At 44.0% G+C, this 15705-nt stretch overlaps 1 protein-coding gene across 1 annotated transcript in view; it reads left to right on the forward strand.

Annotated features, from left to right (window-relative positions):
• Positions 1-15705, forward strand: part of pkhd1l1.1 (PKHD1 like 1, tandem duplicate 1) — a gene marked incomplete at both ends in the record, with an annotated part of 67589 nt that overhangs the window by 23327 nt on the left and 28557 nt on the right. The window contains 20 exons of the mRNA XM_079259251.1: positions 1030-1184; positions 1262-1372; positions 1679-1825; positions 2834-2958; positions 3031-3194; positions 3266-3435; positions 4824-4956; positions 5224-5378; positions 6459-6581; positions 6666-6771; positions 6862-6969; positions 8566-8730; positions 8805-8926; positions 9478-9610; positions 10100-10292; positions 11717-11859; positions 11955-12059; positions 12199-12384; positions 13824-13997; positions 14079-14284. Of these exons, the coding sequence (XP_079115377.1) occupies positions 1030-1184; positions 1262-1372; positions 1679-1825; positions 2834-2958; positions 3031-3194; positions 3266-3435; positions 4824-4956; positions 5224-5378; positions 6459-6581; positions 6666-6771; positions 6862-6969; positions 8566-8730; positions 8805-8926; positions 9478-9610; positions 10100-10292; positions 11717-11859; positions 11955-12059; positions 12199-12384; positions 13824-13997; positions 14079-14284 (2924 nt within the window). The remainder of the gene's footprint in view (positions 1-1029; positions 1185-1261; positions 1373-1678; positions 1826-2833; positions 2959-3030; positions 3195-3265; positions 3436-4823; positions 4957-5223; positions 5379-6458; positions 6582-6665; positions 6772-6861; positions 6970-8565; positions 8731-8804; positions 8927-9477; positions 9611-10099; positions 10293-11716; positions 11860-11954; positions 12060-12198; positions 12385-13823; positions 13998-14078; positions 14285-15705) is intronic.

Genomic DNA, 15705 nt, shown 5'->3' on the forward strand with positions numbered 1-15705 from the left:
TTAAGATGTTCCTGTTAGAGCTTCCTGTTATGTCTTCTTGTTACACCTTCCTTTAAGGTGTTCCTGTTACGTCTTTTTGTTACACCTTCCTGTAAGGCGTTCCTGTTACGTCTTTTTGTTACACCTTCCTTTAAGGCGTTCCTGTTACGCCTTCCTGTTACGTCTTTTTGTTACACCTTCCTGTAAGGCGTTCCTATTACGTCTTTTTGTTACACCTTCCTTTAAGGCGTTCCTGTTACGCCTTCCTGTTACGTCTTTTTGTTACACCTTCCTTTAAGGCGTTCCTGTTACGTCTTCCTGTTACGTCTTTTTGTTACACCTTCCTGTAAGGCGTTCCTGTTACGTCTTCCTGTTACGTCTTTTTGTTACACCTTCCTGTCAGACGTTCCTGTTACGTCTTCCTGTTTCGTCTTTTTGTTGCACCTTCCTTTAAGGTGTTCCTGTTACATCTTTTTGTTACACCTTCCTGTCAGACGTTCCTGTTACGCCTTCCTGTTACGTCTTTTTGTTTCACTTTCCTTTAAGGTGTTCCTGTTACGCCTTCTTGTTATGTCTTTTTGTTACACCTTCCTGTAAGACGTTCCTGTTACGTCTTTTTGTTTCACTTTCCTTTAAGGTGTTCCTGTTACGCCTTCTTGTTATGTCTTTTTGTTACACCTTCCTGTAAGACGTTCCTGTTACGTCTTTTTGTTACACCTTCCTGTAAGACGTTCCTGTTACGTCTTTTTGTTACACCTTCCTGTAAGACGTTCCTGTTACGTCTTCCTGTTACGTCTTTTTGCTACACCTTCCTTTAAGGTGTTCATGTTACGCCTTCCTGTTATGTCTTTTTGTTACACCTTCCTTTAAGGTGTTCCTGTTACGCCTTCTTGTTATGCGTTCCTGTTATGTCTTCATGTTATATCATTCTGTTACTTCAGCGCAGCAGCTTCTGGTTCCACCTCTGTGTTGGCTTAATTTTCATAACAAGATGCTTTACAGGGAAATAATCTCTTTTTTCTTGTTTCTGCTTCATTTCTTTGCTTCCAGGTGACTTCAGACCTATTCACTACGAGGTTTTTGGCTCAGACACCAACATCACTGTTACCGAAGTAACCAAGGGGCAAAGCAACATGGAGACCTTTACTCTCGTCTGGGGGGGAGTGCCGACAAAGCCCATCGTCTTCAACGCCACCGAGGCTGAGGTCTGTGCTTCATGAATCATGTTTTATGTTCCGCTCATCCACGAGGACGTTTCTAACAGGCTGACGTGATGCAACAGGTGCGCTCTGCTCTGGAGGACCTGATGACGGCCGAGTGTCCTGCTGAGATTCTGACCTCCGAGGGCCCAAACGTGAAGTACTTCAACGACTTTGAAAAGGACAACTCTCAGGTCAGTGCCATGGAGCTTCTCCTAGAAAAGCTTTGTCACGGTTAGCTTACAGCATCCTCACAGCGTTTCCTTCAGTTGCAGACCAGCTGAGGACTCTGATGTGTTTTACTTGTTGTGTAGCATGTTGTTCGAACAAGCGCTGTGTAAGTTAAATGATCTGGCTCTGGTCTGGGACGTCGGTCGAGTCAGGTCCAGATTTAACTGGTCGGGTTTACTCATCGTAGCGGCTTCGGCAGGTTTGGGTTGGTAAAACCGGACCTGTGCAGGACCCTGCGTACTGAAGTACTGGTTTCTCTTCCTCACCAGTTCAACCAGGCCAAGAGGGGAACTCCAGTGAACTCCGGTTTCTGTGGCTCGTGGTCGCTGAAGAATGCTGAGACTCTTTTTATGGACAGCTACACCAAAGAGTCCGGAGACGTTTACGGCGCAGTGTCACTGGACCAACACCCCACGGTAGAAATCACATAATTTCTGGTGTCTTTCCTCCTTGGCATTGTGTTAACAGGACTTATAGAGTCAATCAGACTGATAACGAAGAGTTAATCTGATCATTGATATTTTTAAAGCCAAACGGATCAAATCTCAAACATTTACATAATTTTAAAAGTCGTGCAAAAATGTTCAAATGAAAGTCGAATAAAATAATAAAATATGTTTACATTAAAATGCAATTTACATGTTTTAGAAATAATGTGTTACATTATATTTATATTATTTTGATATGTCGTATCAAAATAATTGTATGTAACTTTAGAATATTAAAATATTATTTAAATATTTAATTAAAATTTAATTCAATATAATATAATTTACTGTTGAAAAATCTATATTATTAGTATAAATATTAAACTGAATTTAATTTTACAATACCTTTTAATATTACCTTTATTATTATTTAGATGTTTATTGTTAAATATTTTTGGAACGTTGTTTTAATGTGTCATTTTAAAATAATAATTTTAATTTAATTTGAAATATTAAAATTATTGATTTTTAAAAAACTTTTTAAAAATGATTTAATTTAATTCAAATTTATATTTCAATACAATATAAAAATAGTGAAATGTTAATCTAAATATCACATATGTTATTTTACATTAACAATTTTAATCTAATATTATGTAATATATGTAATATACTACTACAAATTAATAATTTATTAATGTCAATTTATTATTTATATCAATTAATCAATTTCCTAACAGCAAATTTGTTTTGCAAATAATGTCAAAAATCATTTTGACTTTTCATAAATAGTACAAATGCTTAATGAATGTTTAATTTAATTGAAAGGTACAAATAAAGAATCGAGCTTAAAAAATTTATTTTTCTCTCCAGTTTTTCTGCCATCAGGCTTTAAAGGGTTAATCCGTGTAGAAACATCAGGATGAACTGTCAGCTCTGCTTCTACATCCCAGTTTGGTTTCAGCACCATGAATAATGCTGCTTGCTTTCTCTCAGCTTTGCTTTGCCTACAAAGGAAAGCTACAGGACGGAGTCGGCGTGAGGTTCACGTACCGCAACAGTAACGGCCAAACCAAGACCGAGACGGCGAAGATCAACACGTCATTTAACCGGGGCTCCACGTCAGTACAACACAAGTCACAAAACGCTGTTTCCACACGGCTGCAGAGAGAAACGTAACCGTGTCTTCACAGGTGGAGCTACAAGTGCCTGGACCTGCAGAGCTCTCTGCAGACGGGCTACATCGGGAGCAAGTACAACCTGCTGCAGCTTTACCTGTACAAAGACGAGTCCGGAGAGGATTTCTACGTGGACGCGGTTCACATCGGAAAGAGACCGACCACCGTTCAGGAGAACGGTACATTTCTCTCAGTCTGGCTTCGCTGCTCCGTCAGAACGAGGTTTTTACCTTCCGTTAATTTCTTGCAGCTGTTCCCCTCAAGAGGAGGCCTCCTCCTTTTGAGAGCTCTGGAAAGTCCTTCCAAGGCTTTTCAGTCACAAAAGAGGAAACGGCGATTTCACAGATCCGCTACGAGATCACAGCCACGCCGCTGGAATGTGCGTTTGGGTTCCCGCTGCTGGACGTTGGCTTCTTCCAGGTAACGTTATCCTCCTCTGATGCAGCCCGGTCATCTGCAGGACGAAAGGGTCCGCTGAGATCCGGTCAGGTAGCAGAGCCGGTCCCATCCAGAACCGGTTCATTAAACTGGTTTGGCTGGGTTTGTTTAGATGTAAGGTGTGGACATAAAGAGAGCTGGGAGGAAGGAGGCGGGTTGGAAAGAGGAAGTAACTGAAACGTTACAGAATTATGTCGACTCAGCAGGATTGATTTATGCTTTAAATTCCCGTCGTTCATCTTTTCAATCATTTTATCGCTTTTTTTTATTCAGTCATTTGTTACTGTGTTGCTACGGTAACCACAAAGCTATTTTTTCTACTGATTCAGTTCAAAACCAAGTCAAAGCACTTTTACATTCAGTCCAGTTATGTCCAATTTAGTCCGATTCAGTCTAGTTTAATCCAGTTTAGTCCAATTCAATCAGTTCAGTCCAGTTCAATCAGTTTAGTCCAGTTCAATCAGTTTAGTCCAGTTCAGTCCAGTTCAATCAGTTTAGTCCAGTTCAGTTCAGTTCAATCAGTTTAGTCCAGTTCAGTCCAGTTCAATCAGTTTAGTCCAGTTCAGTCCAGTTCAGTCAAGTTCAATCCAGTGCAGTCCAGTTCAGTCCAGTTCAATCCAGTTCAATCTAGCAATCCAGTTCAGTCCAGTTCAGTCCAGTTCAATCCAGTTCAGTCCAGTTCAGTCCAGTTCAGTCCAGTTCAATCCAGTTCAATCTAGTAATCCAGTTCAGTCCAGTTCAATCTAGTAATCCAGTTCAGTCCAGTTCAATCCAGTTCAATCCATTTCTGTCCATTTCAGTCCATTTTAGTCCAGTTCATTCTTATTCGGTTCACTTCAGTCCAATCTAGTTAGAATTCCATCAACATTCATCTATAATCCACATTGGTCCAATTTATGTAACTTTATTTATATAATCAGAACAGAATCAGAACATAATGATCCAGGAAGGAAAACCTGCACCAGAACCAGAACCAGGAGTGAAAACCATCTACCTGGACCAGTTGGGGATGGAGAGGACTGGAAAGAGGGTCAACAGGCAGCAGGATCCTGCTGATAAACAAACAAATAGAAACAAATAGAAAATGTGTCTCAGTTATTCTTTAACAATAATATTTACAGTCAGAAAACTTTATTTAAATGTTCTTTTCTGGCAAAACTCCAGAATGATTCCCAGATTTGGGAATTTTCAGGCATTACGATTAACCATTGTCGGCTCCTGCACCTGCTAAATCACACAAACACCAACAATAAACACCAACAACAAACACCAACAATAAACACCAACATGACGTATAAATGAACCACCACATGACTCGTTATGTGATTTGCAGTCAGACCTTCATCATTTTGTCCCTTCTGTCCTCAAAGATGTCCAACCGCAGCGAGGACGAGGCTGCGTTCAGCGACGGAGACGCCGTCGTTGCCGTCGCTCGGCCTCACAGAGCCACGCCTCCTCTCAATGGCACCTTCCAGGTGGAGATTTACGGCGGCCGAGCTGAAGGTACGACATGCCACCGTTACGGGGTCCATGTTGATGCTCACAGCAGATGAAAGGCTAATTTCGTCTGGACGGTCTCCGGACCGGCTTCATTCCACAATAATTTCTCCTGCCGTGTCGGATGGCGCTCAAAACAAACCGAAAGAGGCGGAACAGGGTCGGCGACTCGTCACGGCAACAACAACAACATGAAACAACAACATGGAAACCAAGAGCAGAAATGATTAGAGGTGATAATTTTCCAACTCTGTGTCCGTCTGCACGTCTCAGGTCTGTCTGTGGACATCAGCGAGGAGGACCTGAAGTACGCTCTGGAGGGAATCTCTGGGATGGGCCAGCTGAAGGTGGCGAAGCAGGGGAGCTGCCGGCGGCCCAAATGGAGGGTGGAGTGGCTGACCAAGCCGGGGGACCAGCCGCTGATGAAGGTAGTCAGAGGAACAAAAACACTTTGTGTGTTTCAGGTTTATATAAACAACTCTTTACTTCTTCCTGCTTCTCTTCCAAGCTTTGTTGAAACTGAAACTGGTCTCGGTCCGTAGATTTCCAGCAGTCTGAGGGTCTTTCACAGTTTTTATCTGGACATGTTGAGTCCAGTTCTTAACTCTGATCTATGAATCATTCAGGCAGAAAAAAAAGCTCCAAACTCAAAGGATGAGGCGGAGTTGTGTCGACTTTTACCAGAAAACTTCGCAAAGAACTGATCTTAAAGCTCTTTGTCCTGAAGACACGTCGTTTGTCCAGTTTCTTCAGTTTAATGTGTGAAAAATGCAAAGATCAGACTGGGAACCAGAAAACAGGATGTTAGCAACAACAAGCTGATTCCCTGCTAGCTGCTAGCTGCTAACCGCTAGCTGTTAGCTACTAGCTGCCAGCTATTAGCTGCTAAACGTTAGCTGTTAGCTGCTTACGGTTAGCTGTTAGCTGCTAACGGTTAATTGTTAGCTGCTAATGGTTAGCTGTTAGCATATCGCAACATGGAGGCAGAAACGCTGGAGGACAAAAGAAGAAGCCAGGACATGAAATCCGGCAAAGACCTGAAACAGGACCTTCATTTGCTCCATCTGGTGTTGGCCGAAACCTCATCAGAACTGGTCTCTATGGAAACGTGGCTTCAAGGAGCCAGAAAAGGCCGAAGATCACATGACCCAAGAACTGGACTGAAGATCAGTGGAAACAGGTCCGATGGAGGGACGGATCCTCTCCAGAACCCGGATCATCTGGACAGAAAACTGAAGAAAAAGCCGAACCATCCAACAAAGAACTTTGTAAAGTACTTTAAGGATCCCGTAGAACTGATCTGACTGAAAGAAATGGCAGAAAGCTTCTCTCAGGGGTTCAGACTGGGATGAAGTATAGAAGTGTTCCGGTTACGGTCCTCAGAACCGGGCTGGCTCTGGTTCTGACTCAGAACCTGGATGCAGATGTTTCCGGTTTGTCTGGTTTCCTCTGATGCTCCTGGTTCTGCAGCCAGGTTCAGGTTCTGATGGCTTTCCTGGTCCCTACAGGTGGACGGCTCGGCGGTCGTCGGTGAAGACGTGGAGGTGTCGGCCCGCGAGGTGGTGAAAGGCGGACTGCTGATCCGAGGCCTGTCGGGAGATTTCTTCCGGCTGCAGGAAAACAAACCTCAGGTGAAGCTTGGCAGATCTGCAGCGTGAGTTCGCTGACAGCAGTGCGGCGCCAGTCTTACGGAGAGGTTTGTGATCCGCTTGCAGGTGGAGGTGTTCATCAACGGGATTCCCTCCAGATGTTCAGGCGACTGCAGCTTCCAGTGGTCCGAGGAGAAGACCCCCGTCGTGACCGGAATCAGCCCGTCTCAAGGTGAACTAAACGAAGCTTCAAACGGTTTTCCATGATGATGAACAGAGGTGAACGTGTCTCTTTGCTGCACATCTGGGCTGAATGTTTCAGGATCTCACGGCCTGGCGACTCTTCTAACCATCACTGGCACCAGATTCGCCCACGAAAACGCTTCCATCATGGTGGGACAAGCCAGGTGTCGGGTTCAGGAGACCACCGGTGAGGAAACTTTCTGACGTTCATGTCAGGCTTCATTCATGTTTGTTCAGCTGCAACTTCAGGAGGATGAAACCAGAAATGACAGATGTGGAGGAAGAATAAAGGTCTGAAAGAGAGGAAAACTTGATGCAAACGGTGACGGGAGCAGAATATTCCAGGAAGTCCAGCTGAAAACCAAATCAGAGGTGGAAGAAGAAAGGAAGTAAAACACGTCGTAACGAAGGACTCCTCAAGATAGATAAGATGTTTAATACTTTTATTCACCACGTAGAGGGAGACGCAGCTGAAGGGAAGACGCGGGAGACAGGCGAGGGTTAAAAACTGGGATTATGTCCAGGAGACGAGCCGCGATCAGAACCAGGAAAATAATCCTCAGGGTTGGTGTGTGAGTCGGAGGGAACAGTTCCAGACTAGGAATAAGTGGAGAGCTGCTGTTTATGAAGCTGGAGGCTGAATAGGAAACAGGGGGATCAGTAATCAGATTACTGGCTGGAGGGGGCGTGTCCATGGCAGAGCCTGGTGCAGGTGTAACACGTCGGGTCGGAAATTCTGACCATAAAACGCGTCACAAGAACCAGGATGAGTTAAAGCAAAGTCAGCAGAAACCAGACATTAACAGTTCCAGGTTCGTTTATGTCATTTAATCTTTATTACACTTTTATTTTTGGTTTTTACTGTATTTATTTTATAAAGTTATGACACATGAAGGCATTTGGAGTTTAAATCCAAACCGTGGTTATGGAGGAGTAAAAGTGCCACAATGTATTATTTAAATACATTATTTATTAAATAATTAAATGTCTCATTCATTTATTAAAGCATTAAATATAAAATTAATTCATTAAAATTAAAATTGGAATTAAATGCTTTAAAAATAAAATTAAATATACATGTAATACTTTAAAATACAATTCATTGAATGTAATTGTGAAATAATTAAATATATCACTAATTGATTAAAATAAAGTTAATTTATTAAATTGATTAAATTACATTATATATATACATATATATATATATATATATATATATATATATGAATATATAGATAGATAGATAGATAGATAGATAGATATAGATGTATATATATATATATAGTATTTTAATTAATTAGTGATATATTTATATATTAATGCTTTTAACTTCAATTTTAAATAATATACAGGTTTAATTAATTAATTAATTTTATATTTAATTATTTAATAAATCAATAAAACATTAACTAATTAAGTCTAATATTTATTATGCATTTACTGAATGCATTGTGACACTTTTGCTCCTCCATACATAATATTTTGAGAGTTTGGTGAATTAAATTGTTATTTAAATGTTTTTCTCATATTTATTTTTTTATCCTTCGTTTAAATTCCCTCCATTTATTGTAATTTATTTATTAAACATGTTTCCCTTCATGTTTCTTTTACTTCTTGTGTTTTTCTGGAACAATGTTGGATTTTTCTCTGGTTTTTATCTGAAATGTTTTGATTTGTTTGGATTCTTCATCCGATCATTTTCCTTCATATTCAGTCAGAAAACTTTCCGTAAATTATCATAAAGTTTATTTTATTAAACCAGTTTTTCCTGCATTTATTTCAGCGAGCACGCAGGTGTGCAGAGTGGGCGGAGCCAGCGCCGGGACGTACCCGGTGACGGTCAGCTTCCCGTCTCTTGGCGACGCACGCCACGCCGGCGGCCGCGCCTTCATCTTCACCTACCAGCTGATGGTGTCGTCGCTCTCCCCGCCAAGCGGAGGGCTGGGAGGTGGGCCGTTTACACATCGCTGAGTTTAACTTCACTGTTTCTGGTTGTTTATTCTGGAGTTCTCCCTGCATCAGGTGGCACCCTGCTGACGGTGAGGGGCTTCGGTCTCGGCCAGAACGCCACGGTTACAGTCGGCGGTGAGGAGTGTGCGCTGGTCCGTGCGGACGACACCGAGCTGACGTGCAGAACTCCAGCGGTAAGTTTCCTCTCCGAGCTGCAGAACCGGAAGTTTCTGACCCGTTTACCCGCCCTGCTGTCGATCCGTCTGACTTCTTTTAGATTTTTGCTGCTTTTTCTGCACCATGTTTGTTACGGCCGTGACGACACGCTTTTGTCCCGATTCCATTCAGATTTTTTGGTGCCGATTTGATTTAAATTGCGATTGTAGATTTTAAACAAAAAAATGTCTAGAACTTTATTTTGCTCGTCATTTTCCTTGATTTCAATCAGGAAAAACAACCCAGACCATCATTCTGCTGCTAGAAGCCCAAGAAGACAAGTAATAAAACAATAAAAACAAAAAAAAATTTGTAATGGATTATTTTTATTTATTTGAAAAAAAAAAAAGTTTTTTTTTTAACAAATAAAAAAAAAATCCCATTTTTTAGATTTTTTTATTCGATTTTCCCAGCTGTAATGTTCATGCTGTAATGTTTTCTACGGAGCGCTTTCGCTTGTTTCGGAGCTGCTGCAGCTCAGACGAGGAGAAGGAACCGACCTAAAAGCTTCTAACTCTCGGTGTTTCAGGGATCTGCCGGGTCGCAGGTCGTGGAGGTGACGATGGGGAACATGAGTGTGACCGCCAGCAGCTCCTTCACCTACGATGCCGACCTCACCCCCCACATCTCCAGCATGAGTCCTGCAGCCACCACGGTGACGGGTACGCTGAGTCATTACCGCCGTCAGTAGCTGGTGAACCCGGCGAGGTCAGGAGGCGGCGGGTTTGTTTCTGGAGGCGCTTTGCTGTCAGAACAAACGTCTGTTTGCTTTTGATGCATGAAGAGAAAAACATTCTGGGTTTTGTTCTCGTGTCTCATGACGTTCATCGTTTTCTTCTTCTCTGACAAAACAAGCCACAGACCGAATAACCAGGAAATGAATCCTTTCAGGCCGATAATGGAGGGAAAGCACCTGGCAGGCGGTCTCTCTCTCCGCCCTGCAGGATTATCGCAGCTTAGCCATGACAAGCCGCCTCCAGTTTTACCTTTCCTTCTCTATGTGGTCGTGCAGGTTTTATCTTCTGATGTCTGACAATCTTTAGAGGTGATTGAGACTAAAATGAGGCGGAGGAATTCTCACCTGCCAGCCTGCAGTTAAGCATCTGACAGCTGCTAATTACCGGATCTCCGGGCTTTTCTTCTGCATGTAGGACACAGAGTTCTCACCGTCCAGGGTTCCAGCCTGGGAGGACCAGACAACGACAGCGCCGTGTTCGTAGGCGCCACGGAGTGCGTCAGCGTGCAGTGGACAGCCACCCAGATCACCTGCCTTCTTCCCGCGCTGCCGCCCGGCCTGTACAAGGTGGACGTCCAGGTCGGGAACAGAGGCTTCCCCAGGACCAGGTGTGTGTCAGACTGAAACCAGAAACACAAACTCTGCAGAGTTTAGCTTCAGGAAAATACAACATTTTACTGGCTCAGGACGCGGATCATCATACTTCAGAGGACGTCTCTGGAATTATACATGGAAAATCACCTGCAGCCTATGGCGTCATTTGCATGGGGGATAGGGGGGTTGTAACCCCCCGCAAAAATCCCATCCAGCCAATACAACCCCCCCAAAAAATAACAGAACGATTCTATCAGCGCCGATAGAAAATGACACACGTGATTCAAACTAGTGTAACTCCGCAACCATTTACGGTATCAACGTCGATCCAACGGATTCTGAAAGCTGAGAAAGGCAGCTTTCTGTTGATATATGACATGTTATGGTTTTCGTGGGGGTGCGCACGAGAGGGCGGGGTAAAGTGAGCAGCCGCGGGAAGCAGCAGCGGAGACTGTGCTAACATCTGTAGCATCGTAGCCATGATTTAGCGGATATTAGCGAGTTCTTTGCGGTGTTTCTGTCCAGATACCTCCTGTAAATAATATTTTGTAATCATAAATAATTGGATTAGTAGAGATTTTGATAGTTTTTATGGTGTTTTTTCTGTCTTTTTCTTTAATTCATCTTTTTTCTTCATCATTCCATGTTTCTTGCTAACGTTCACGTTTTTGCCATAGTTCCTGTTTTTATACAGACCTGATCATTAGTAATCACAGAAACATTTTGTAAATAATTTTGTAAATAATGGAGATAATCTGAGGAGATCTGAAAGAGAGGAAAGTCCCGGTGAGATCTCTGGAGGATGGACAGGATTCAGGTGCAGCTGCAGCATCTCTACCACAGGAAGTAATACAGTTTGTATGCACTGAGTATTCCCAGGTTCATTACAGCAATGTGTTTTTATTTTATAGTCCATGTTTTTATTGGAAGTTTTTTTCTTTTTTTTTCGTTTATACTTGACACAAGCACAATATCAGCTGAGTGGAAGCTGCCATGGCCTTGCTAGCTAGTGGCTAAATACAGCATTACCAGTCATTACTTTGTCATCGTGGCATAAATGGTCATTTACACAGCTGCAATGTCAAATAAATCACAGTAAAAGTACCACAATACATTTCTTATACAGACCCACCAGATTACCTGGATGGGTTTTGCAAATGTGAATAATTAAACAAGTGAAAAAACAGGCAACCCCCCCAGTGGCGAACCCAAAGTTGCGTCCTTTCCTGCAGCTGATTCCACACAGGAAAAACCAGTTAAACCAGTGTAATTCTCCACGTCTGCAGGTTAATAAACGTGCACGTTGTGTTGCAGCTCACACAGAAACTTGTCATTAATTATTCTGATGATTAATAAATCTACTTAAAACACAGGTAGGTCTGCTTTACTCCCCAGCGGATGTTTTACAACCCGCTTTGCTCTGCGTTTTGTTCTGCAGCAGCGGCGTCAACGCCACCATCCAGTACGTCCTGGATGTGCACGGCATCTCGCCGCCGGCCGGCTCTTTGATGGGAGGAACCACGCTGACCATCTCCGGCTCGGGTTTCAGCGCCAACACGTCTGATAACAGAGTTTCTGTTGGTGAGCATCGCCACACGAAGTTTTTAGTCCCACAGCAGCTTCTGAGTTTTACCCTCGCTGAGTTTCTGCGGTTTTGTCTCGACGCGTGGTCACAGGAAGCGCCGAGTGCGACGTGGCGTCCGCCTCCGAGTCAGAGCTGCGGTGCGTGCTACGGTCGGAGGAGAAGACTCACCTCGTCACCAACCAGGGATCTCACCTCAGTAGGTTCCCCCCCGAGAAGCTCAAACCTCCAGGGAAGAGCCGTCAGCAGCAGCTGGCTGTGATCCCAGCAGGAAAAACCAGTTCAACCAGCGTTCCACTGGAATTCTCCAGGTATTAAACGTGCATGTTGTGTTGCAGCTTACGGACAGGGCTACGCGTGGAGTCCCGCCTCGCTCACCGTGTCTGTTGGAGACATAGTGGCGTGGCGATGGGAGGCCCCCGCCTTCCAGAGAGTTGGCTACCGGGTCTTCAGTGTTTCCACCCCCAGCGGCGCCACCTACGACGGCGGTCCGCTCAACAGTGGACAAACCAGTACAGAGAAAGGTGAAGAAGTGGCTCATCGTTACCGTTTCATTCATTCTTCAGTCAAAACGACACAAAAAGTCCAAATTCAAGAATAAAAAATGACAAAAAGAAGAAAAATTGACGTGAACTTTTTCTTTTTATGTCACAGTTTAGATGAAAACACAGAAAAACAAAAAAGTTTAAATAAAATAAAGCTAATTTAGCCTAGCTATCCACTTTTAATAAAGCTCAACAAACCAGAAAATCAATCGACACGTTCATTTCATCACAGAGGTGTTTAAAGTAGAAGTAGAAGTAGAAGTAGAAGTAAAATAAAGTAGAAGTCCAGCCATGTTTTAGGATCTACTGATGCATTTAGAACAGATGTTTTCACTAAAAGGCTCATCTGCCTGCATGGAGCTGATCTGATTACATTCAGCTGGTTTGGTGATGGTTGGGAAGAGCTGCTGGTCAGGACCTCTACTTTCTACTTCTACTCTACTTCTACTTTCTACACCTCTGTCTTATCATCATTCTTAAAGCTTCTTTAAATCTTTGTCCAGACTTTTCCATAAAATAATTCCTTTTACAGAGATGCAAAGCTGTTTCTAAGGACTGTCAAAGTATAAAATGATTATAGGTGAATTAATCCCCATTTGCAGCGATGGCAGGAATAAACCTGTTTTTACTGCTTACAGAACCGACCTTCACCTGGTTTTTATTCACTGTTTTACATTAAACTAGAAAAGCAATCTGAGAGCACAGACCTCCGCCAAGCATAACATCCAACATAGTGATCCAGAATCCAGGATCTCCACCAAAATGTCATCATTTGTTCCTTATTAGACATCCAACATATCCTGAAAATATCATCAAAATCCATCCATAACTTTTAGAGTAATGTTGCTAACAGACAAGCAAACAACCTCCTTGGCAGAGATAATTAAAAGACCAAGTAAACAACGTCAGCAGAAATACATAAACAAAAATATTGGACCCTTGTGTCCACCCAGCGGCATGGAAACGAACAAACATCACGTCTACTGAAAGCACACATCCCACAGATTCCAGTCATAGCAGTTTAATGTCACTGTGACCAAGATTCACTCAACCAGAGTCAAAAGAAGCTGAATTTACTAAGAGACTTAAAGTAGCTTTTCTTTCTGTACTGACTTTAATGATTTCCCTTTGTAACCGTGGGGGATTTTCTTTTACACATCAGACTTCACGCTACTGCTGCTGGATACCTTTTTCAGCAATTCAACACCTTAATCTTTTGAACCCTGTCAAAATAAAAGCTTTAGCTGTATCAATAATAGACAGTACATGAATGAATTTCACAATAAAACGAGGATTAGCATTTACATAGTTTACGTTTAATCCTGTTGCAGAAACTGTAGATCTGCTCATGGTGAATATTTAACCAGCTGGAAGGTGGGAATGATGGCTTGTTCACAGTCTTCCTCGCTCCTCTTCAGGGTTTTTCAGCTACCGCTTCACCGTGCCCGGCGTGTACTACTACAGCAGCGGCTACGTCGATGACTTCAACGCCCGGCTGCTGCAGGGAGTCGTGAAGGTCCAGAGCCGAGAGGAGAAAAGCGGCAGGGTCTCAGTCAGCGTGGGAGGCATCGAGGCCAAACATGCGGCCGGAGGTAAAGGTCCAGATGTGAAGGCAGGAACAGCTGCATATGGAAGAAACCATGAAGAAACCGTGGAACTGTGTTCACCTGCAGGTGCACGTCGCGTGTCCAGAGCGGCTCCTCAGTGTGTGGCCTCCCCGTCCTGCACCCAAACCAACGTATCCTCAGATGAGCTCTCCTTCAGCACCTCCGCCTGCTTGACCCCCACTGTGACCTCTATCTCCCCCAACCAGGGCTCGTACCACCAGGTCCTCCACATCCAGGGTCGAGGCTTCAGCAGCATCGTCTGCGCCAACCAGGTCAGCAGAGGTCAAATGGACCTAACGAAGGCGGCGGGTGGGACGGTGTAGTAGGTCAGAGCGATAGGGAGGGGCAGGTCGGTTTCAGAGGAGGGGTGAAAGGTGATGAGGAGGAGTTAGCGGTGGACGTGGAGCTGATGAGGGCGATAAGGACACGTTACAGACTCATCAGTTCCAGCTGATTCATGATAAACAGCCCCGTTTAGCCATGGAATCTTTGATCCGGTCCCCCATCCTGAGGGGTGGGTTATAAATGAGGAAGGTTCCGGGGGGGAGAAGAGATCTGGTTGTGTCCAGTGATGGAGAGTTGTTTTTGTTGGGGGGGGTAATGTATCAAGTGTAAATGTAGAGTTGAGCATCGTCGGCGTAGCAGGGAAATGGAATCCATGGTGATGACCGATGGGAAGGCTGTGGATGGGGGCTGAGCAGTGAACCTTGTGGAACACCGTGGATGACGGGAAGTCGAACGTAAAGCTGTTAGCAGAAACAAAATGGTGTTTCATGGTGAATCTATTATAATAATAATAATAATGATAATAATAATAATGATAAGAAGAAGGAAGAATGTAGTGTGGTGCAGCTCCAGACTTCTATCCGTTCGAGCAACTCGCGTACCAGGAGTCATGAACAGGGGAGCAGATTTATTGTTGGGGGGAACCCCCTGTACGGGGAATGGAGACGCCTTCCTCAAATGGTGGTGCAGATTCGGCCGAGCCGCCATAGATCTCTTCGCCTCTTGGGAAAACATCCACTGCCCACTGTGTTTTTCCCGATACGAGCCAGACGCGCCACTAGGGATGGATGCTTTAGCCCACCCATGGCCGAACGTGCTGCTGTATGCATTCCCACCTCTCAGCGTGATCCCCCCCACTTAAACCAGAGTGAAGGGGGCAGGGTCTGGCACCGATCCTGGTGGCTCCTTGGTGGCCATCCAAACCCTGGGTAGCAGAGAAAATTCATGCTAACTGCGGAACCGTGGTCTCTCCCCATCCACAAGGACCTTTTGTCTCAGGCAGGGGGAGAGATTTACCACCCTCACCCAGACCGGGTAGCACTCCGGGTCTGGCCTCTGAAAGGTGGATTATAAATGCTACTGGTCTCTCCCCAGGAGTAATCAATACTATCCAAAATGCACGTGCCGCCTCTACACCCTCTCTTTACAGCTGCAAATGGCGAATGTTTGAGAAGTGGTGTGAAGAACGCCACCGTTCCAGTGTTCTGTTGCAGACTTACTCTGTTTTTTTACAGGATTTGTTGGAAAAAGAGGAAGGCCTTTTCCACTCTCAAAGTTTATTAGGCAGCTATTTCAGCCTGCCATGTCGGATTTGGTGACAAACCAGCAGGTCGGCACCCCTTGGTGTGTTGTTTCATGAGGGGTGCATGCCGTAAACTACATATCTCCAAACCACTCATCCCATTAT

The sequence above is a fragment of the Telmatherina bonti genome, assembly GCF_933228915.1.
Source record: "Telmatherina bonti genome assembly, chromosome: 19".
In the NCBI taxonomy this organism is placed as follows: domain Eukaryota; kingdom Metazoa; phylum Chordata; class Actinopteri; order Atheriniformes; family Telmatherinidae; genus Telmatherina; species Telmatherina bonti.